At 33.8% G+C, this 23,498-nt stretch overlaps 2 protein-coding genes across 7 annotated transcripts; both read right to left on the bottom strand.

The window, feature by feature from the left end:
• Positions 1-86: 86 nt before the first annotated feature.
• On the bottom strand, positions 87-23,490 carry LOC113492465 (b(0,+)-type amino acid transporter 1-like). Of its 4 annotated transcripts, none has more exons than XM_026869916.1 (9): positions 23,363-23,490; positions 5,993-6,243; positions 5,627-5,896; positions 2,621-2,746; positions 2,122-2,266; positions 1,497-1,724; positions 945-1,041; positions 518-839; positions 87-197 (listed from the first exon to the last, which is right to left on the bottom strand). In XM_026869916.1, the coding sequence occupies exons 2-9, from the start codon at positions 6,231-6,233 to the stop codon at positions 133-135; spliced, it is 1,494 nt and encodes a 497-aa protein (XP_026725717.1). In that variant the 5' UTR covers positions 6,234-6,243; positions 23,363-23,490; the 3' UTR covers positions 87-132. The 4 variants fall into 4 exon arrangements, with proteins under 4 accessions (XP_026725717.1, XP_026725718.1, XP_026725716.1 ...); XM_026869917.1 differs by lacking the exon at positions 23,363-23,490 and adding an exon at positions 21,925-21,969; XM_026869915.1 differs by lacking the exon at positions 23,363-23,490 and adding an exon at positions 21,058-21,200.
• On the bottom strand, positions 3,191-5,606 carry LOC113492469. Of its 3 annotated transcripts, none has more exons than XM_026869924.1 (4): positions 5,294-5,606; positions 4,876-5,216; positions 4,413-4,596; positions 3,191-3,740 (listed from the first exon to the last, which is right to left on the bottom strand). In XM_026869924.1, exons 2-4 carry the CDS (start codon positions 5,202-5,204, stop codon positions 3,594-3,596), a joined length of 660 nt encoding a protein of 219 aa, XP_026725725.1. In that variant the 5' UTR covers positions 5,205-5,216; positions 5,294-5,606; the 3' UTR covers positions 3,191-3,593. The 3 variants fall into 3 exon arrangements, with proteins under 3 accessions (XP_026725725.1, XP_026725726.1, XP_026725724.1); XM_026869925.1 differs by having other exon boundaries at positions 4,876-5,226; XM_026869923.1 differs by having other exon boundaries at positions 4,876-5,205; positions 5,294-5,605.
• Positions 23,491-23,498: the final 8 nt, after the last annotated feature.

The raw sequence follows: 23,498 nt of genomic DNA on the forward strand, positions 1-23,498 counted from the left end.
GTTCTTCATGAGTATCACAGAAATATTGGTAAAATAAAACAAAGTAATAAATCTTAATCTATATATCGATACTTTTATTTTATTCATTTTGTTGTACTATATTTACAGATATAAAATTAGTTTAATATAAAATCAGTCTTGACGATTGCTGGGCGGTACACTTTCGAACAGGACTTGAGTCACGAATGTGAATTTTCCTGAGAAAAAAGAGAACATTTATTAAAACAAATTATAAAGAGTAGTTATTCAAATAATTAGTCACCGACAGCGAATGAAGACAACTTACATTTACCAGATTTAAACTGTGTTAGTTCGAAATTATTTAACAAAAAAATATCGTTTTCTCCATGCAACAACATGCATTCAATGCAGTATGTAGCTTGCAAAATTGAATGTAGACAATAAGGTACAGTTAAAATAGTAGTAGTAAGAGTAAACATGTAAAATATCAGTCTAGTTTTATGCCAATAGGTAAGATTTCTTAAAGTTTCGCAATAAATATAGTAATAATGCTTACTTAAAAGATAAGTTGGAGTCTTCTTATAGTATACAAATACAGTGTAGACGGTGGCACCCATCACGATGAAGCCCACAGCAAACAAGTACTTGAGCGACGGATCATGTACTATGGGCAGTATTGATAAAAATATCGCCACAATTAGCACGAATATGGGTACGATTGTGGGGACTCGGTACGGCCGAGGCGTCGACGCTTGTGTTTTTCGCAGTACCAACAGAGCGACCATTGCCAGCCCGTAGAAGAACCAAAGGAACCAACTGGCGAACTCTATTAAAGTTTTAATGTTACCAACTAATATGAATGCTGTTGTCAGTATTGCCTGAAAAGAAAAAGTAAATTTATTTTTAAGGACAATGCTGGTTATGTTTAATTACTCAATGAAGGTATACTAGAATAATGTTTATGAGTTCATTTGGCTACTGACCTGGAAAGCCACAGCAGGCGCAGGCGTCATTCGCCTGACATTTACATAAGAGAGTACTTCTAACATATGTCCACTACGAGCCGCTGTGTAACACACTCTGAAAAAAGACGTTCTTTATGAAGTAATATAAAATTGTGTAAGTTAACGTCACTTCTGTTTAAATAGTGGGCGCTGTGCAGATGTTGGGGAAGCATCAACAATCGAATAGCGGGTTTACAATAGGGAACACGACATTTTTTTCAATTCCATCGTGTAGTTTCATATTTAATAATGACTGTTTTTTCTGTCCCGCAGACAGAAATTGATAACATTACAGCAGTAAAAGTTGTGTATGAACTTTAGTAAGTCGCTACGTCACTAAGCAGTCTCTCCTGAACTTTACATGTTTGTTAGTTTATACTGTTACAAAGTTAAATATATTTGTCAATATTCTTTGAGTATCTATGTAACGGGCTTAAACCATTTCTAACATTCTATAAGTTTTAGTCGTCATCCCTATTTTCAACGGATAATTTAACAGCAATTTAAAGCTTACAAATTTCACAAAATTACCTCGTAACACCAAACTGCACACTCATAGCACATCCGAAGGTCGCTATAGAAACCCCTAAAGGTATCAGAAAGCTGGCAGGTCCTAGCACCCGCGTCCCGAAGGCCACGGCCACGGCTGGCACTGACGTCATCTCCGCGTAGCTCAGGACCGTCATGTACGCCACGTTCATGAACACGTAAAGGCCCGTGATGAGGGGCACGGCGATTGATATGCTGAGGGGTACGTTACTGGAAGGAAAGGTTTTCAGTTATTTTTCAAGATAGTAGAATCGATCACGATGTTTTTAAAAAGTGTACCGAGGATTGCGGAGATGGGTGATTTTGATAGAGATTTAGGTAATTTTACTATTTATAGAATAAAGTCAAAATTAAACTTTGTAGCAGACAATTAATGAAAGGATTTTCAAAATGGCTAATGAATTTCTAAGATTATCCCCTTGCCACTTCCATACATTATGCATACTAGTATCGTATCGATGGTATATTAATGCAAAGAAAACACCATATTACAAAGATATTCACTTACTTATACATGTACCGACCGTCAAGGCCGTTAATTTACAAACACATACTAAACAGACTATTAATTAACGATTAAAATCAATTTATATTCAATACTACTCACACTCCAGGGTTAATAATCTCCTCAGTGACGACAGTGACACTGTTCCATCCATCATAGGCCCATAAACCTGAGTACAGTGCGAGGGCGATACCCCCGGGACTGGTGGTGCTGCCTTCGAAGCCTTTGTTCAAGTGGTCCGTGTGACCTGAAGTGAAATTAGATATGAAGGGCCAGAACTCATGTTGGACAAATAAAATACTAGCATTTTAGAACTTTAAGCAAGCACGGCGTATAAATTCCAATCTATTAAGACAGTCGCTTAGATGCAATGTAAAACATGACGAAGATGTATTTTACTTGATGAAAGTAATAATTTTTTTATCATTTAAACCAATATAACATGCGACGAAAAAATCCGCATGTTCTGTATGAGCTGATGAGTATGTAGCAGGCCATCTTGGAATAACACTTCTTTAAACCCGTAACCGACATCCAAGCAGAAACAGCTAGCTTTTTGATACATAAGTATTGGATTTAACTTCATAAAGTTTTAACATACCTCTAGCAATTTCATAAATGCCTCCTCCAATAACAATCAGACAGGCCAACACTTTGCAGACTCCAAATATATTCTGCACTTTGACAAATAGTTTCACACTCGTAATATTTATGTAGGTCATTACAACTGAAATATAATAAAATAATCATTAATTAATAACTAAAAAAGACGTATTAGAACTAATCATCAATCCTGTCTGATGACTTTCTCGAAGAATGTCTGAAAGGGACAACTATCTATTAGTTTCGTTTCATTAAATACTTATATCAACATATAATTTCGAAAATGGTAATTTATATATTATTTTTTGGTAACATTAGAGGGCCAGCAGGTTTATTCCCGAAACTGGTTTCGGTTTTTTATTATGATTCGATCCTAGTACAACCAATCAAGCTAAACCTAGATAGAGTAGCGATCCAGATTTATCCTCATCGGCTGTGGATCAAGAATAGTTCGTGGTACTGCACAAATTATCGGGTTCACGGTTACCAAATCGATCAATTTGATCTAAGAAACAGAACTCGATTCTATCAAAATTTTGCGATTTTTTTTAATTCAATAAAACGAATATTCAAGTTGTGTATCAATTATTATTTATTACTATAAAATCTTAACTAATAACACAGCACAATTAAGTCCTTATATCATAAAAAATATTTCATTTAAATGCCAAATCGTTCCCAAAAGTTTAAGTCTTGACAAGATGAACATAGGCTAGACCTTAGTAACCATATCATGGAGCATACATGCAGCAATCGCATTACAACCAAACGTTGGTAAAACACCATGGTTATGCTCTAAGTTGACCTTGCATGTACAACAGAGAGGAGCCTTAGTTATATGTGTGCATGAGTTCTTGTATCTCCTATACAAAACATTAACTTCTTGTGCAATCCTTTAAGTGGTTGTAACTCTTGAACATTCAATCAGTATTCTTCAAATACATCTTCATTTTCCTTACTTATAGCCACTATCAGTATGATAATTTAACTTCCATATGGTTGTAAGGGTTTGTTGAAACAATCTTCATATCTTTTAAAAGTTCTATTATTTGAAAAGTCTCAGTTGTTATTGGTATGTATCCATTAGTAGTTTCGTTCAGATGTTCTGCCATTAATTGCTGTAAATTAAATTAAATTTGTTATTATTTATTATAATATCCATAAGTGCTCAGACCTTAAACAATAAAATTTTATTTGATCAAGTCTTTTTCACTTACGAAAGAAAATAAATGTTATACAAGATAATTTCGATATTTTTTTAAGTCACTGCAGAGCAGTTTCAACAATTTTTTTTATTTTGATAGTAACTGTCGTGAGAATGATTCATTATTAAATGATGTAACGGTTTACTCACGCGTATTTATCGGGGTAGCCCGACTAGTTTCAGACCCAACCGGAGTCCTTAATCATGAGCAGACGCGGCGGGATCGCGAGTCGAACTGCGACTCGAACCGAAACTAGTGGGGCTACCCCGATAAATACGCGTGAGTAAACCGTTACATCATTTAATATTTTTTTTTTGTTCATTTTAGTGTTCATCATCACCTGTTGCAGTTATAATACATATGGATGAGTTAATAATGTACCAAGGGTTTACTCAAGTATCTTTATAGAAATTCAGACTCAACAAGAGCCTTTAATCATTAGCTGATTCAACAGAAAATTCACAAACTTTAAAAATCTAGATATAATCATAGATTGGCCTCGCTGACACATTTTTATTTTTTTACTTTTAGAGGTACCATCAGATTGATTGCATTATTGATGATATTATCATTAAAATATTTTACCCCCAAAGTATCAATTATCATGTTGTCCGAGTTAGGGAACAATGAATGTATCAGTCCGTGCAGTTCATTCTTCATGAGTTGAAACTTTTCCTTGGCTTTATATATGTGTTCCGTTTTCACCTCACGCTTGTTGACCTTCGGACGAGACTTGGCTTCTTGTGTTATGGTGATCAGAGTTTTTAATCTGAAATATTGAATATTAGGGTCAATTTAAATAATAAAAGTCATGATAATGCATGCAAATGAAAAGATTTAATTTATCATGATAATTATCTATAAATTGTAAAGTAAATTCTATATATGCTATTTCGCTTTGCTCTTTATAAAATGTTATAGGTTAGGCAACAAAACAGTCATGTTACAAGTTAACAAGTATTTATTGAGCCTAATACCAGCTAGATATTGCAACGATAAGGATAGTTCTAAATAACCTTAAAAAAATTTAAAACCTCTTATATTTTACCTGCTTATTTCCGCATCAAGATCGTGTATAGAGCCCTTCATAAAAGCGGTGAATTCTTCTACCTGGCCAGTCTTTTCCTTTATTTCGTTAAGGAACTGACTAGTAAGGAGGTTATCGTCCGCAGTGATCGGCGTATTCGAATTTTGAACCTCATTTCGAAGCCCTTCAATGTAATTTAATGTTTTCTCTTGAACGTCTTCAACGCTTACGTTCGGCGCGTCCAAAGGTGAATTATCGATAATATTCCATTCGCGCATACAACGCGCCTGTATTCCTTTTATTTCTCGCTTAACAGCGTCTCGAGTTTCATTATTTCTTTCCGATGGCATTCTAAAAACAAGCTTTGTAAAACTTTAGTTGTTATAACAAAACTAAGATGTTTCTGTATTGTAAAACAAAAAAAACAACGAATACTTACTTTATAAAAGTTCTTATACAATTAACGAATATTATAGTTTTGAGGTCACGATTTTGTTTAATGTTATCTCTAATTTTATTCACAAAACATTTAATATTCGCTTCGCATTTCACTATCAACAAACAACGCAACCAGTGTATTTGAAATTTGAATTTGACAGATGTTGGTTGTCACTTCATTTTGACAGGTCATAGAGTTGTAGTGAGGCGCGCTATGGTCATACATTGAGGTTCCTAATCGATTGGACGGAAATCGATTATACCTTATTAAAAGTAACACACAATTGATAAGAAATCACTTTTTTTTCTTAACTAAAAATGAATAAAAACTTACATAATGCGGCTACTGAAGTGAGTTTTATCACTATACTTTTCTGGTCTGGGTGCATTTCTGGCGCAAAAGGTTGAATTGAATATTCAGCAAACGTCATCACAATAATTGCAACTTCTGCGGGCCTTAAAATAACTACGTAAATCCATGCGCATATAAAAGAAGGCAATGGCCCCCAGTATTTATGAATATTTCCAAACGCCTCTTGAAAATAAGAATATTCAGCGCCGGATTTTCCAACAACAGTTCCCAACTCTGCAAACGATAGCGCTCCTGAAAATAAATAATAATTATAGAAACATGAGGCTTTTCAGACGTGTACATTATGTTTTTTATACATAAGTCAATAGGTATCTTACCTACACCCACCTAATAATGATATAATTCCAGAGACTGTCCATATAATCAGACATAGGGCGACGGATCCGGAGTATTCTAACGCTGATGCCGGTGACACAAATATACCAGACCCGATCATCACACCAAGGATTAAATTGACAGCAGAGAACAACCCCAACTCTCGTTTGAGTTTTACTTCGCCCCCCGAAGAATCCGCCATGCCGTTGAGAGACTGACGCTTTTCCATCAATTCTGAATCTTTTTCAGCCATCTTGATTCACCTGAAACAATACCGTAGTTATAATAAAGATTTTAAAATATAATACTTACGTATTATGCATTTATTATTCATCGATAAGATCTTATTATCTAATGTAGTTGCATAAATTATGAAAATCATTCATTCATATTATTGTCATTTAAATTGCTCAAAGTAATGCGAATTGGATATTCAAGCCCTTCAAGGATTATATAAATAATGTATGAAAGAAAAGTCTTATATTCTTGACCGACGTTGTAATTAACGTTAAATGCCACGTTATTGTGTTGATAAATTTTAACGACTTGGTCCTTTGCGAATAGTAGGAAATGATTAGTTCGTTAGTCTAGTATGTCAAGGGTACAAAAGACCGTTGGCTTCTGTAGATTCAGACTATTTACGTTTCCTACAATTAATTGTGCTGTTGCGCTTGCTTTGGACGATTCAACAAAATATTGGCACTAAACCTTGCATAATAAACTCGTATAGAGTTATTTGTGGGACAATTGTGGCAACAATCAGTGGTACTTAAAAAGCTGTCAGCGGTCTTGCCCACAATAGCCCGGCTTGCGATATATCAAATCTTTTATTAAAGCCACTACCGGTTAAAGGCTCACGTTCCGAGTCCATTGCGGTCTTACTAACTAGTGCTCTGTTAAATTTCTTTTGTGCTTACACGAATGACGCATTGTACCTTGATGTGAGTCTGGGCTATTATGTGGGAACCATAAGGATGTAATCGAGTTAACGGTGAATGAACTTGGCCCTCACGTGTTTGTTGAAAGGATTCCCGTCAAGAGGTCGCATGGGAATATTTTTGACCTCATCGCCGAATTAAGGAAGGTGAATCCACTTAGGTCAATCGAGCTAACATTAGAGTCTTATTTCATTACAGATATTACCTACTATTAGAGTAATAGGATAGGATAGGACGTAAGCTTACTCGTAATACAATTGGAGAGGAACTTGGTCGAATGTGAAGATAGAAAAGTGTTATTTACGCTTGTATCTGACTGTGTTTCTGGAATGTTAACTACTAAGTTTACTTTGTACAATCAATATTAACTTATTATTGAAACTGACAACAATATCACTGGCCACTGCTTAACGACAATATTATTCTAAAACAAACGGGCATTGTTCAAAGATAATGCATTATGGATATACGATAAAAATCGTCTAAGGCAAGTTATTGAAAAAAAAAATGTGACAATAATGATCTTTGTTCGTTTGAAATAAAGTAGTTAATACCGAAGTGTTTTAACAGATATTAGATATACTGTACATTTTTACACGATAATGTAAAGAACAATAAATTTCATTCAAAAAAATATTTTATTTCATTCATAATGCAGTTTGTATCAACGAATAAGACTATCTCGATAAGTCCACTTAGTCTGTTGACTGTTGATATGAGGATATATGAGCTACTGATTACAAAGAATATTGTCAATTATCTACACATTTATGATCCTACATGATAGAGTGGAGTAATTACTAGAGGCTAACATTGTAACACCTACTCAGCGAATGAGTAATTAAGTATTAAAGGATTTCGTATTCTATGTAATTACGATGTGTGTTGGTTATCTCAACGCCAATAGATGTCAACTGACAGTTTGGTGACTCATGAATTCATGATGCGGGTTTTATCATGCTTGGGAAGTTGGGGCAAACATTTGCGTGTTATACAAATGTTTTTTTGTGAAAAATGGAACATAGGACACAAGCTCACTTCCTAATTCAAATAAATAAACAAATGATCGTTCCCAGTCTGTGTCTATTTTGTCCGTTTGTCCCGATACGTAAAGAAATGACGAATTAATTCCTTATTGTTAGAAACACAATTAAACATGATTAGATGACGTCTCGGAGGTTTATTGTCAATATAAAATTGATAGCCTTCAATAAAACGATTTTACGACAGACATTTTGCAGCGTAAGCTATGTATGTTAATGAACTTCAAATGGGAATCGTGTAAAGTGTGATAAACACGTTTTCCTCATGTTGATAGTATCACAGACGGTTGCTGTTGGATGAAGATTAAAAGCAACGTAGTTGCATGAGAATGCTACTACGTTGCCACTATTTACTATGAACATTACCTTTATCAATTAGATTGTAGATTCAAATATTATAGTTGACGTAATGATATAGACGTATCGTGTGTACATACTCGTATATAGGTATTTTGTGCCAATCTTCGTTCAAAATCTTTTTTATAGATATAATGGATAGATGGTAGATATTATAGTGCCTTGGTCCAAAAAGGCCAATAGCTGCATAATGGACATTAAATAGCAATAGGGTTATATTTAAGACGATTAGAGCACAATACATAAACGAATATAAATAGGGATCATAGCGGATTTCACTGGGCCTTGTTTGGATGTTCCAGAATGAACTAGAAGCTGGCTCTAACAATGCTTTGGATAAGATGTACAGGCTAAAATAGGATCATTGGATCTGATACAAAATACCCACGATTTAAGTACGAGTTGATAAATGGTTTAGGTTGGAGTCTGGCAATAATAATGATAACAGTTATTAATATTTTTTGTAATGTAGAAGTCCCTTATCATGCCCAGAAAATGAGTGGTTGAGTACTCATGATCAAATGAAATTGATAAACACATAACTTTGTTTTAGTCACTAGTAGTAGTTCTTTATAAAGAACTCGCAAAGCGTTTGGTCGACTCTACCCATGATCAGAAGGCTGGTCTATATTTTGCCCAAAGACTTAGCATTGCCATACAACGTGGCAATGCATCCAGCCTTCTAGGCATGTTTCCCGACTTTGGCAGGGATGAAGATGTCTTTTTTGACGCTTTGTAAATAATGTGTATTTTTCATTTTATATTGATATAGTTTTAAAAATGTAAATATTAGTCACTAGTAGTTGATGAGTGGTTTGAATAAGGTAATGAAATATGTTTTTAACGACTTCAAAAAGAGGGCCCCCATTTGGTCGGTATCTATTTCTTTGTACGTATAATGTGAACACACACACACACGTCCAGATTTATTGATATTAGGAAAAAACATGGGAAACATTTTTTTTTTTCATAGAGAAAGCGAGCTACTCGTGAGAAGTTTTTCTGAAAATAAGGATAAATAAAATAGTTATTGTGCCTATGCATAGGTATAACAATCCCGTGACGTCAAAAAATATCATAAAACAATACGAAGATTAGAAGAATGTATTTCGTTTCCCTTCATTGTTTTAATTGAACAGAATTCGTATAGGTTTTCCTTTCTTTTATTAGTTTTTAATAGGTATGTAAATCATGGCGTTGACATATCATCACAAGTGACGCATTATTTGTCGGCGAATTTTTAATTTTATATAACTTTTTAAATCTAAGTAGGTAATAATTACTTTGCTTTGTTTATTTCATTTATGATACGTCCAATATGTGTTAATTCTTACTATGTGTCAGTTTATTTTTTTTAAGATTTCTACCTTATCTGCCTTCTATTTCAAGAAAAAAATACGGACTGCAATGCAACTACTGATGCAGTTCAAGGGAGTTCAAATTACGCGTAAATTAGTTTAATTAGGTGGTAATAGTAGTATTTCGTTTTTTTTTTATTTACATTTTTAAAGTGTGTAATTACAAACAAAACCTGTTTTGGCTGAGTGCAGTGACACTTCGTAGAACCTTTTTTGGTCCCGCCAACGTCTTTTATTATTGCATAAATGTATGTGTTACGAATATACGGTCCCGCAAGGAGTTAGTTAATTTTTGATTGATAATTATAAATCTGTTAAACATATACGTAAGTGTGTGGAAAAGGTAGACAAAACAATGAATAATCAAATAGTTATTTCTTAAGTAATTACGTTTATCACAGTAGGCACTAAATAAGGTTACCGATTACCATTCTAAACAATAATTATAATTTATTCATCTACAGAAGGTTATTTTCTCTTAATTTTTGTCTACTTGTGCTGCGCGGGGATCGAACCCGCAACACGTCGCGTTCTGTGAGTTTTGCGCGACGACACTCTGCTATCAGTGCACAGTGTAGTTGTATTACGTCGTTTTTGGTTAAGATTTTCTTGATATATTTACTACACCAGTACTAACAATTTCAATATAAATTCTTTCTATGTGACCTATTTTTTATTCAACGTAATGAGCGACTTCTGGGAATTGTGTCGCAACATAACATCAATTTGTGGGCGTTTGTATATCGAATTGTATTTCTCGATTACGTGGACTCTCTATTAGCAAATAGTCAAGGTAACATCACTACTCACTAACCATTTACTAAATGAAACGGCGTGCTGTGCGTCAGGGTATCCCATTCATTTGACGTTGTGTGGAGATATGGGCAAACATTTGGCCAAGGTTTGTTTTCGGCATTTTTATTAGTCGAATATTTATTTAATTTTGATTGATTCATAATTAGGTAAGGTCAGATGTTTTTTGTTACTAAGTTTTTTAATGTATTTATAGACTGAAAGTGTTAATAAAGTTAGATTAATTGTGATGTATTTAACATTGAAAATGTTAATTAAGTATACATTCAATGGTATTTATAAAAACAAATTAAATAATACTTTTTGCATTTCACAAACATACAAAGTCACGTGCACAAAGACTCAGGACAAGTATTCGTGGATGACACAAATGCCTGTTCTACGCGGGGATCGAACCCGCGACATGACACAGTGGATTGGCGTTGTGATCTCAACCACTCGGCTATCCTTGCAATGAAATCAGGAGAAAAGTTTTTTAATTAACCTATCTATTTTTTTCCTCCATAATATTCTAATTGGGAAACCGGCAGACTTCTATCAGTCTCTTTCATAAAATACGAGTATTAACGTACAAAGGATGATGTAAAGGACGTCATTCTAACAGTTGAGTCACGTTTTCCACGATATATATTAAAGTTGTCGTAATAAAACATATTTATATCACACGACGCTTTATCGAACGTTATAACTCAGTTAAGTAACTTGTTAATACGCTCCATTTAGAAGAAATAAGTATGTAATCAGATTAAATGTGTGATAAGTATTTATGGACTCTATACAACACGTCATGTTTCGTAACGTAAGCCCATGAGAATGGACCTTACGCATTAATTAATTATCTATTGACTAGCCACTGTTGTAGACAAATTATTGTTGTGATATATTAGTTATATTTCAGTGCTAATAACATTGTATTTTTTTTATATTAAATTAAGAGTAACCATTTGTAAAATCACCATTACACGCCCAATAAAATAAATATAATTCAAAACGTCGCTATCTAATTAATTATAATGCATAAACATAATTGAATTCAATATCAGGTACCTATAACTTATAGAGATAAATATGAGACGTCCTTGACCATTTCAACGATAAAGTATAATTTAAAACAATTACTCGTATATTTGTTTAAAAATGTAAGTGAAATTATCTTCGGTTGTTACATTGTCGGTGTCTGCAATTTTTGCTTACATTTGTATTGATCTTTGATAGCCTTATTAAATGGACCTGTCACTGTTTGATAATCGTAATGGGTGGCCATTACTATCCACGCTCTTTACGACCGCCTATCAATATTTCTTAGATTTCTGTAGTCGTTGTGGAAGAGAGACGTATTATGTTGCGTGAAGCGGTGTCTCGCTTTTACAAATGAAATATCATAAAGGAGAAGTAAGAATATTTATTACAGACGGGAAGAAGAGATCGTGGTTGATGAGTTATTATGCATTGCCGCCGTATTAAATGCGAGAGACATTGCGCGGCAGTTTAGGTTCAGTCGGTAAGAGTCTGACACTAGCCACTTCCTCGTGTAGTGGTTCCTGGAAAATTCCCTCTACTAACCAAAAAACATTTTGTTAAGAGTAGGTCGTTCTCAAAACCGTATAGGAAAATATTACTCAGACGGATCTACTAGCACGCATCAGGCTGGTATCAGCACTAAGAACTATGAAATTTTAGCAATCATTTTATCATCAAGGCGGACATTCGTTAAACAGTACCTAGAACTAAATATACATATTTTGTAACACTTAAACCCGCAATCCCAAAAATGTTATGTATGCCCTAGACTTTGAACAAAAAAAGTCTGACGAGCAGAGTTTATACTGCGATATGTCAGTAAGTATACCTATACCAGTAAGTAGGGCAGACACAACTTAACTAAGTGGGGCTATCATTGACCCCTTTACCGTCGATTATGCTATATGCCATCCTATATAAGCGTCTACCCAGTGAGTGACTCACCCTTTTCTTTCCGTTACTTGATATCTATTGAAGAGTCCCAATTTAGATTCAAAAAACGAACTGATTTCGAGTTTTTGTAACAGACGGATCTATTTAAATCAAAATAATGGTCATTATAATAAAAGCTTTACGGCTTCCAAAACTTATTCTGTAAGAGTGTTAAAAACTTTTTGCTGAAAACTTTTTTATTTATTAAGTGAACAATTAAAGTGAAGGAACTGGCAAATTTAAAGTGAGAGACAAAAATCAATCTGCTTAAAAGGTTCGTGCGGAAAGCCATCAAATAGTAATCGAATTATGCCTTTAGGGATGTTTTAAGGGCGAGAACTTTTAATTACCCCCCCCGTGTCGCAAGGATTGAATTGCTTGGTACAGGATTTTCAAAAAGAACAGAAAAAAATGTTAATATATTGTGCCATCGGATAAAAACTCAAGAATAAAAATTTGGATCTTTTTTTAGTACTCGAAAGATTTTTCTTTCGTTAATGGTCTTATTATGTAGGTTAATAAGTATGCGGGTTGCCCGAAGGTCGATGGAACCTTTAATAATAAGACACTGGCTGTTGTGACATGCTTAGAATACCATATTCAAGTCATCATGCGTTCATGTTTACTAAGGAGTATTTATTCGGTAAATGCACTCAGTGCACGGTCGTACAAACCCAATATTTACATTTATTCTGTCAGAGTTTCATACTTGTTTTTTTTTTACATTTTATTAGGAATTCCTAAAAAGTTTACGGTGCAATATTAAGTTCAATCTACACTGACTGGTCTTAGTTGATCAATGGTTCGAATATCTTTTTTACATCTTCCAAGGTTATAAGCTATATTATAACACGCTTAAATAAACAAGGAGCGTAAAGAACGCGGACCAAAGAAAAAGGTTAAGCTGACATGATGTTTCTATTTAGAAAACGCAACAAACCAGCCAATCTCAGTAGCTTTAGCACATACATGTAGAGTCGAAAGCAACATCAAAAGTTCTCCGTCAAACCGAACAGCTGTTTAACCAAAACTATCAAAAAAATTATCAATCAAACTCATGACTAAGTACTAGCAAACAGTGATTACTATTTAGAAGACGCACGATAAGGAAAACGCGTAAATATATCCAATAACCTACTAATTGACACTTACAGTTAGCACTAAAGATAAGCTGTCGAGAAGTATTGTTCGGCAACCGATCAGCAGGAACTTATCTAGATGTTAATATAGTTGTTGCACTTTGACACGAGTGTGAAATGTACACGTGTGTCTGTCGTGATGTGACGGGGGACTTCTAGACTTCATGGCTTCGCAGCTTCGTGACGGATGTGAATAGATTAATGTTCTACAACTGGGTAAAGGCCTATTTTGGTAAGAGGTGAATGATTAGTATCAGCAGCAGCTGTACTAGCAGTATCCAGTGGTTTGAAAGCAGAATGAACGAAAAATTTAATCACAAATTAAATGTTGTATAATTTTTAAGATTTTTAATCAAAAAGTCTGGATTTGTCTAGGGCTCCTCAAGAGTTTGGAAGATGTTCCTAGAATTTGTTAAATTTATCTATCAAGCTGCCTAGCTACAGATTTTAAGAGTATAACTAAGACGATGATGATTATTAAAACAATTACAATAACTTAGCTACCACTATAGTATTCATGACTGTAGTGACTGAGTTTATATCCTTAATGGGTCAACAATCCGTGTTGACAGATGAATAATCTGTGAACAAGGATGCAACAGCACAAGAAAAGCAAACACATTTACAGACTAACAGGCTTTTAATCACATGGACAATAATAATAAACAAACTCGAGATAACTAAAGATACTATTTTGAGCTGCACCCATTTCTCTTGACGGGACTGGGGCAAGGACAAACATACTTAAATAATATCAGGAAACATATAAATGTAACTAACAAGTCTTTGTTTAATTCGTTTTAAGACTGTCAACTTGTCTCAAGGCAATAAGGCTTATACTGAAGATGTGAAGGTGACAGATTTGACCGAAATCTTTGACAATGTAAATATTGTAATCGTTTTGCCGTTTCATGTTTGCGTGTCTTATCGTAATGTGGTTTTTATAAAATAAATGACGACTGAAGAAAATTGTACTTGTCATCTCGTAAAACGTATCGAAGTACGAAATGCGCATTTATTTTGTCTGGGATAAATTATATATAGTACCTATAAGTATAAGAATGTTCATCAGTTGTCTAGTACTCATAATACAAGCTTTGCTTAGTTTGAGAATAGTTAGAGTTGTGTTAAAGTTGTGGAATATTACATTGGGACTTTTTCTGGAGGACAAGTTGGAACTTCCAGCGGAAAATTTGTTGAAGCTTTGTATAGGTACCTACCTACATTTAACAAGCATTTTACAGACCACAGGTTATTCGACACATAATGTACAGATAAAGCAAAACAAAGCTAGTTACGTACATAGAGTGAAGTAAGCAGATAGAAAAATAGCACCGCAACTTAAAAGTAAATATTATGTAATTAGACGCTAGTCGCTACTAACTAGCGTTGTCAGCGAGAATCATTTGTAACCACGGAACTTAGAAACGTAGGTGGAAGAGGTGGAAATCGTTGATGGCAAACGATGGAATTTGTAAAACAAATTAACCTAAGTCACTTAATGAAAAGAAATTACATTTCAAAGGTTTTGTATCAATATATATAATATAATATCTGGTCTATCACTGCTCATCATATACAGATAGGCAGACAGCGGAGACGAGTCGGCGCGGCCAGCAAGTTGTGTTTTGGGACTAGGTATGAACTGTAACTCGTTATAAATCCATCAAACCATTGTTAAGTTGATCGTCATCTCCTAATAAAGTCACCCGCTTAAGCATAAACGCCAATTCTATCTACTGCTCTACATTCTGTCTCTAAAACCTAAAACCATTCACTTATGGCTGGATATTCAACATTGTAACAAATAGCTACCAGCGACTAGTCATAGCTGTTACATTAAAATGTATTAAGAAGTTGTCCTCGTAATCGCAATACAGCTGAGTTACCACATGGGTTTCTTATCATTGACAATTCGTAAAGGCTAGACGTTAATATTTGTAAAGAGTTCTCGAATGAATTCTTGCCGGTCGATTGGTCATGACACATTTATGAAATGTTACGTAGAAAAGTAAGAAGATAAATTGAAATGAATCCAGTTTAGTGCATTTTAACTGACATTTCAAACTCTATAGGAAAATGAAAATGCTGACGAACTTTACAAACTAGCCGAAGATAGATCTCGACAGCGTGCAATTGGGGAGGCCTAGGTCCAGCAGTGGGCGAATATGGGCTGATGATAATGATGGTGATACTATTTATACTTAAGAACAGTTTACTCGGATTCAATCTGATTGGATTTAAGACTAGTGACCACGAAGCGCGGATCCCGTCGTCTAAGGTTTTTACCTTTGTAATTTGTAATAGTCAGATTCATAATTATTTATTTCTTAACAGTTTATTCATGCGTTTCGGATCCAATCGGAGTCCTTAATCATCACGTTTACGTTCACGTTCAGTGAGAACAGGTAAAATATGTTCTAAACTAGACTTCTACTTCTCAATTAGAAATAGTTCATTTACGATATTGTATGAAAACTAAAGAATGAAGTAGGTACTGCTTAGAATCGTACCGAAAGTTGCATCTGAAGTTCTCACCAATAGAAGACCATTAAACTGTTAGTCGTTTCCTTCAATTATGTATTTATGTCATACAATTCGCGTGGGCTGCAGTTCAAAGTAACTTCATACATTTTACAGACATGCGTGCGTTTGAATTTCTGCAACTTGCAATAATAACTTGCGTCCTCATGATAATTTGCATGAAACGCTTTTGGGAGTAAAAACTTGCTTTATATTTCCTCACTAGGGTATTTTCAAATCATTTATTTGCATATCTAAGGTGTAAATATAAATGTTTTCAAAATACAGCATTAAATGCATTTCTAAAAATAATCCTGCTTTTGTATTATTTATATTTACTTTTGAAGGTGCAAACGGCCGTAAATTATTAGCAGAACTTCTTGAAATCGCAAGTCATTTCGCCGGTTTAAAATATTGGCAATCCTCGTGCCAGAGTGCAACGACATGGCATTTTAATATACCATTATATTCGCGATCCACGAACAGTGTAAATTAGCTTATTTACGTTATCTCCCATCATGCGTCCAGCGTCAAATAATACGTCACGTTCGCGTTCACTTGTTTTATTTATAATGTGAGTTTTATTTGTTTTGTATGCAATGTGCGGACTGTGCATCGAGATTTACGTCGAAATATAATTACGTGCACAGTAAAACGAGTTGTCCGTTCCACGTAGCCGACACTGCGCACTACTGCACAGTATGCAAGCTGGCACAAAACAAAGTTTCTCCGAATTTAATTTCGTTACACCGATGTACTTACTTTTTTTTTCATAATTGCATGATTTACGACGCCATCGTGCCAGTGCGCTTCTCTGAATTTGAAATACGAAGCTCGCCTTTTTGGAAGTGCATCGATTAAATATTTTTAAATGTAAAAATGACGAGAGATATTTTATTTCGGTGTGAAGTATTTTGATTAACAAAAGGAATCTGACAATTATAAATGATAAGTAAGGAATGTTTGAGTCTTGTTTCGGCTCGATGTTTTTTGTGACTCAAAACCTTTTTTCTTTTTGAACCGGGAGAGGCAAGCACTTTGATTAACTACATGGTGTTCTTGAAAACTGACATGGACGAATAATTATATAATCGATCTTATAATTTCAATTTGAACATATATGTATATCAGAAGTGTCAGAACTTAATTTACCCCGGCTTAGCACATGAAATTACGTAATTTCGTGGATAATTATAAAGATATCTTTTAAGTTAGGTTTGGCCCACAAATACCGTTTTATTAACCGGATTATCGTTGTTTGACATACGTTTTATAACGTCATCTAAAGACGAAAATAAAGATAAGTAAGTAAGTACATATAATAAAATTCATTATTATAACAATGATTTATTTATTTTCACTGTTACCAAGTGAATTCTTTTAATAATGCTTGATAATTAGGAAGCCAGTGTAGTTATGAAAATTAGACTGATAACGTTATTGATAACTTGTGTTGATTTGATAGCCCTATGTTTGGTATCACGTGATTACCACTCAGAGGCCTCGTAAAAACGTGATATGATTCGCGAAAACAATGTTTTGTAGTAACTGTTGTAGTATTAATTACTATTACTTGAGAAGTATAAGATATTTATACAGATGACGTTCATTTATGAACCAATTTGTTAGTAATTCCTTGCTTTAATTATGTAAATAAATAAATTTTGTATTGAAGCCGCTTACTGTAATTTAGATATTCCATACAACTTTAGATTCCTCATTACGTTCAAGATTAAAGTTCTCAACAAGGCCTGTGCATGTTACGTTGGACCTATGTGCCCGTAAAAGCCTTAAAGGACCGGGGCCCGTCAAGTCAGTCAATTCAGTACGGTCCGGAATACTCACGGTCAATACAATTAATTTCAATTTATATAGAAAATACGAATATTGACAAATTTAACTGATATTCATTTATCGGCCCAGGTCTCCTCCCGTGAAAAAAAATGAGATACTTGTTACTTGTATCAAGGGCACAACTTTCAGGTCGGTACTCGTGGGCCAAATACTAAACTTAAAATAATAGTTTTTATACAGAGCTCCCTGTGCAATCAACCCCATTACAGGTACTTACAACTTATGAAGTCACCAATCACTTTTTTAAGTGCAGGTAATGTTGAGGCAATTGCTTTTTAAGTGGAAGAGGGCTGTTCGGAATGAATACAAGAAAGTAGGTACTTAATCGATGGTCTTCTCTGTCTATGGTCTTGACCAAATATTTCGTAACGGTCGGGTTTGTTCGGTGGGGAACCGGTGTCCGCCACCCTTAACCGCAATGCTCAAAGCGTTTCTGTAAACATCGCAGTAAGTTTCGGTTTATAACTAATTGAGAAAGCTTTAGGCATTAAGCCCGCCTTTGTACATTGTTCGTATATGATAATGTGAAAATACAAAATATAACCTAATTATGTATCTAATCCTGACGTTTTGGACGCATATCTTTTAATTTATACAATCTAATACTATCATTTTTTTATTCAAAAGACTGACATGAGAATAAAGCTTTGGTAGGTTGCACCTAGAGACATCAGTTATGTAATCTAACGTTTTTTAATCGCCTGTTTTACGGGGAATAGAAAGCAAAACATTTTGACGTTTTTTTTCAACTAATGCGAGAATTTTTTGTCTATAAAAAAAATATAGGTACGAACCAAATTATTTATGTTGTTTGCATGGCAAGAATTTCACCGTGTAGTTAATGTAGTACCAGTTACTGGCCAGTTGTCAAAATGTTTAATCAAACTTAATATACAAACAAAGATGCATTCTGTACAACCGTCAAAGTGTTGAGAAAGGTTGCCTTGATTCCAATATTTACTCTATCATTAAAGTATGAACACGTTCGTTTCCGTGATTTCGTCTCACGTGTGCTCTCCAAACTCATTCCGTCGACCTACGCCTGACCTTGGCCGGTATCAACGGCCAGAATATTATTGTTTTGGTTTTTTGTTTACATAATACTGGAATTTCACTTTTTTTACTATTGAAAGTGCGGTCGGCAACGGTCGATGAACAAAGTCATTCACATTTTTTATTTCAGTAGATTTCTGGTATTTTCAAAATGTATTTTAGTGGTGACCTCTTATAATAACTTTTTGTTTTTAATTTTATACCGAAAAACAAAGGGAAAGACCAATAGGTCAGGAAGAGAGGAAGAGTCGCCCTAAAGACTGGCGGCAAAACAAAATAAAAATCTTTTAAATCTCTAAGTATTCACAGACTTTTGCTGCTGACTGTACTACCAGGTGACTCATACTATTCGTACTACGTATTTGAACAATGTTCGATCATTCTTTTTACCGTTAACATTGCACTTGAGACTTGATAAATTGGACGGGTTGTGACGTTTGTCCAATTATTTTCGACGAAAATTGATCCACGTACCTATTGACTCTGTATTATGGTATTGTTCTTGGCTGGTGTTTGGTTCATTATTTTTTGATAGGACAAATTATTTACTTTATTATTTTATTAAAATTATGTGCGTATAAATTAACGTTTATCGATTTGGGGTCAAATGAATTAGAAACCCGCATTTTGTATAATAAACAATGCACAATCCGATTCAAGCACTTCATTATTGTTCGTCGCACTAAAGTCGAAATGCATGACCAGTTTATTATGGAATCAGATAAATATTACAAAACAGGTCTAAAGCAATAAAAAAAGTTAGAACATAAGTATCATAAACAAAATCACTAAACGACAGACGTCCATACTATACTCAAATGGAATGCTTAATAATCATAAAAAAAATTGGATGAGAAAAAAGTTAATTCTATCTCTGCCATGGCCGGTCAAGATAACGTCACCTACATCCCATAAAGTGAAGGCTACGTATTTACATAACTCGGCGTGTTTAAGGTCCTGGGAGAGAACCAGAATAAATTCAAGTAACACTGTTGGACTTGTAAGACAGAGATGCCGCTCTGCGAAGTAACGGGCTATCTCGCTTCGATAACTGCATCAGTCTTTATTCAAAAAGTGGTAGTCTCCTGTGTCACAAACATTAGTCTATTGTTGGAATTCTATCGGCGCCATACCGGCGAGCTAGTAAGGCTTCATAGTGAGCCGTGTTCTGTTAAATATGAATTTTAAAATATTTTAGGTTAGGTTTTATTTGTATTCAATAAGCTGTAGATAGACAGGGGGAATAAAGTTTAAATAATATGTGGGTAGTCATTTATTTATTTCGTTTGCTTATACCGTAACTAGATATGTTGGTCATATCAAAAAATCTGAATTCGCGCCAATTTCTTATATCTTTTTTTCATGCACACAGAGCTTAAGCACACAATTTTTTGAAAACTGTATTCGATTGTTTTTTTTTCCTTTTATGATCATGTAACAAATTAACTGGTTAGTTACCGGTTATTTTGCTGTCTTTAATAGTATAATAAATAAATAAGCAGATAATAAATTATTAGATATTGACCATATATTACTATCCGTAAATCAGTGGTTATTATTGGACGAGGTATTAACCATGTAAGTAGATAACTGAATAGTCTTTTAGTCGGCAAAAATGAACTGATTGAGATCCATTCCCTACCGCCAAAACAGCCTCTTTTCAAACGCGTGTAATTAATATTCAATGATTGGCCAAATGTCAAAGTTTTTATCAATTTTATCGCAGAGGCCAGATGATATAGAAAGCATTTGATACCCACATGTGCGATAACATGCCTTACGTCAAATAATAAGCAATTTACTTTGAAATTATATTTGGCTTTCTAACACAAAGGGTATTTTGGAGGAACGTTGACCGTAGGTAAGGAAAAAAGGTCTAAAATACTTGCGTGCATTCTTAAATATTCAAATTAATAAAAAAATACTTGTATCGATAAAAATTAAAAAGTATATAACCAAACAAATTCTCAGTAAATAGCAATATTAAAATATTTCACCTAATAAACACAATAACAACGCGTAAATAAATTTTACAACACAATTTACCTTGTTTCTCCAAGGATTATTTTAATTTTCAATAACACGATCACGCCGTTCACTGTTTACACAATTGAACAAACACGTCTGACTTTAGTCAGAACTTCCCTAAAACTGTCCGCATTTGAGCATCCTGCCGTAATCTTATACAGGCTGATTAAAAAAAACACTTCTCTTGAAAAAAAAAACCAATGACGGATGAGTTTGGTGTATAAGTCCTTGTTTTTTTTTAACAATATGGTGTTAAATAGGTTCATTAAGAGACTACCCGATTATTTTGAATTTGGTTAAGTGTAGTGTTTATGTAATTAAACAAAAAGCACTTACGGTAATTAATGGTATTATGAATTGTTATTATGTATTTAGAACTCGTGTAACGTTTATTTCATTCGTAATTGTTTGTAAAAGTTGTCTAGGTAGACAATGTAGTTACCTAGTACCTACACTCATCGTTTTTTTTAGTATGTGGTATAAATTCGCGGCTGCACTTTTAAAAATAGATGGTCGATCAATGAAATTAGGCAAATGTTTTTTTTTCAAGGGGTTTGCCAATGAGTAAAACCATGTAAATTATCCAATGGAACTATTCGATAAGCATATTATTTAATCGCGGACGGAATTTAATTACATTTGTTTTGATTTTATCCATCTTTTGTTAGAGTAGGTATTATTTTACACTGAAACTATACGTTTTAAAAAATGAAAAAACTTCAGTAAGTACGTGTTATAAGTCTTAATCGATTCTCAAAATAAATACTTCTAAGTATGTTTACATGAAAGATTCTTTAACAGTATAAGGAAAAAAACACTCAAACTACATCGGTATGTGTACAAATGTAAGTTACGCTTGAATCTCTTATCAATCGAATTACTCACGTATCAGACCTCATTTACAACTGTAAACATTTTTTACACACCGCATATTTACTTTAACAATTAAATTTTATAGGTTATAAATATAAACTTTTATTTTCGTTGTAAAATATTCTTTTGACAAATCTTAGCCACCCTGAATTGCGTAAAGATTAAAAATAATTATGTTTATCAAATAATTCTGTGATAAACGTAGATAGTGATCTTCGATATTTTTTATCGATACGTAATTAAGTATTCGCAACCGATTTATTTAGGTCACTATGGCGACTCGAAATTCGAGATTGCGAAGCGTTGGGTTTATTTGGAAGTCCTTTATACATAATATATCTTAACTTGCTAGGTACTTATTTTAAGTAGTAAGGTTGCAAGTTCATGACCTTTATAAATAAAAGGTTTTTTTCTTAAAAAAGCAAATGTGTTCTAATTTCCTTTTAGACGGAAATGTCCAAAGTATGTAATGGCTTGAAGTTTTTATTGATATTATCATCGTTCCCTAAAATGTAGGTAGGCATAGTATGTATTCCAGGGAATAATACAATTGAAACTATCGATTGGATATACAAACGAACTGTCCCAACTATACAAACAACGGGTGCCAATGGTGCAAAATGCTCAATAAATCCTTACATGACTGTAAGGATTTATTGAGATTTGGCTCATCTTTCATTCATTCATTTCATTTTCATCGTGAAAAGTATTTTAAACTTCCATACATACAATGTAACAACTTACATTATTTAAGGTTATCTGTATGTCAACGTATGATTCCCAGTTGGGTGCCGTTAAGTTCATACTATTAAAAATATTTTAAAACATCCGACCAAAAGAGATACCGGAATCACCGTATACAGTAGTAAAATCTAAAATAAGAAATGCTCCATATTTAGAATACTTCCCATGTCAAAGATGCTTTAGAGTATTTCAGCTTGCAGGAGCATTTTAAAATCAATATTATTCCTTGTTAAATTATGTTATTTGTTAGCTGGATAAACATTAAGAACACGATTAAGAAAGTATCCTTTATTCATTCACACTATTGTATTCTCGTGCTGTTTAGATTATTTTACGGCACTCCCATCTTAGTTATTTTTTTTTAATCTTATAAAATGTTCTTTCTTTGAAATTACTTTCAAAGTCAGATTTCAATTAAGTGACCCCATTAAAGCAATATAGTGATCGTGAAATTAGTTATTTAATCTTAATTGTTACCAACAATGCTGCACTCTATTTCTCTTTCTAAAGAAATTTTATATCTAAACAATAGCCACATCTGTTTCCTATTTAAATAAATATGTAATAACGTAGCCGCAATTTACTTCTTATCACAAATGGTGAAATCATAGAGTTGAACAATAAAATTAAATACACAGCTGCCTAGCTGTGTTATTTTTACGATTTTATAGCATATATACGGTTGATAGAAGTCATTTTTACTTACCTTTTAATTAGTTTTATGTAAATTGAATATTTATCCTGTTCACTTTCGACGTAATTTTATTTCCCGCCAAAATGATTACAAATTGACGTGCTCTTGTATTGGTGCGCACTCACTCACTGAGGCGTATGATCTTTGT

This window comes from Trichoplusia ni, chromosome 4, assembly GCF_003590095.1.
Source record: "Trichoplusia ni isolate ovarian cell line Hi5 chromosome 4, tn1, whole genome shotgun sequence".
Classification (NCBI taxonomy): Eukaryota; Metazoa; Arthropoda; class Insecta; order Lepidoptera; family Noctuidae; genus Trichoplusia; species Trichoplusia ni.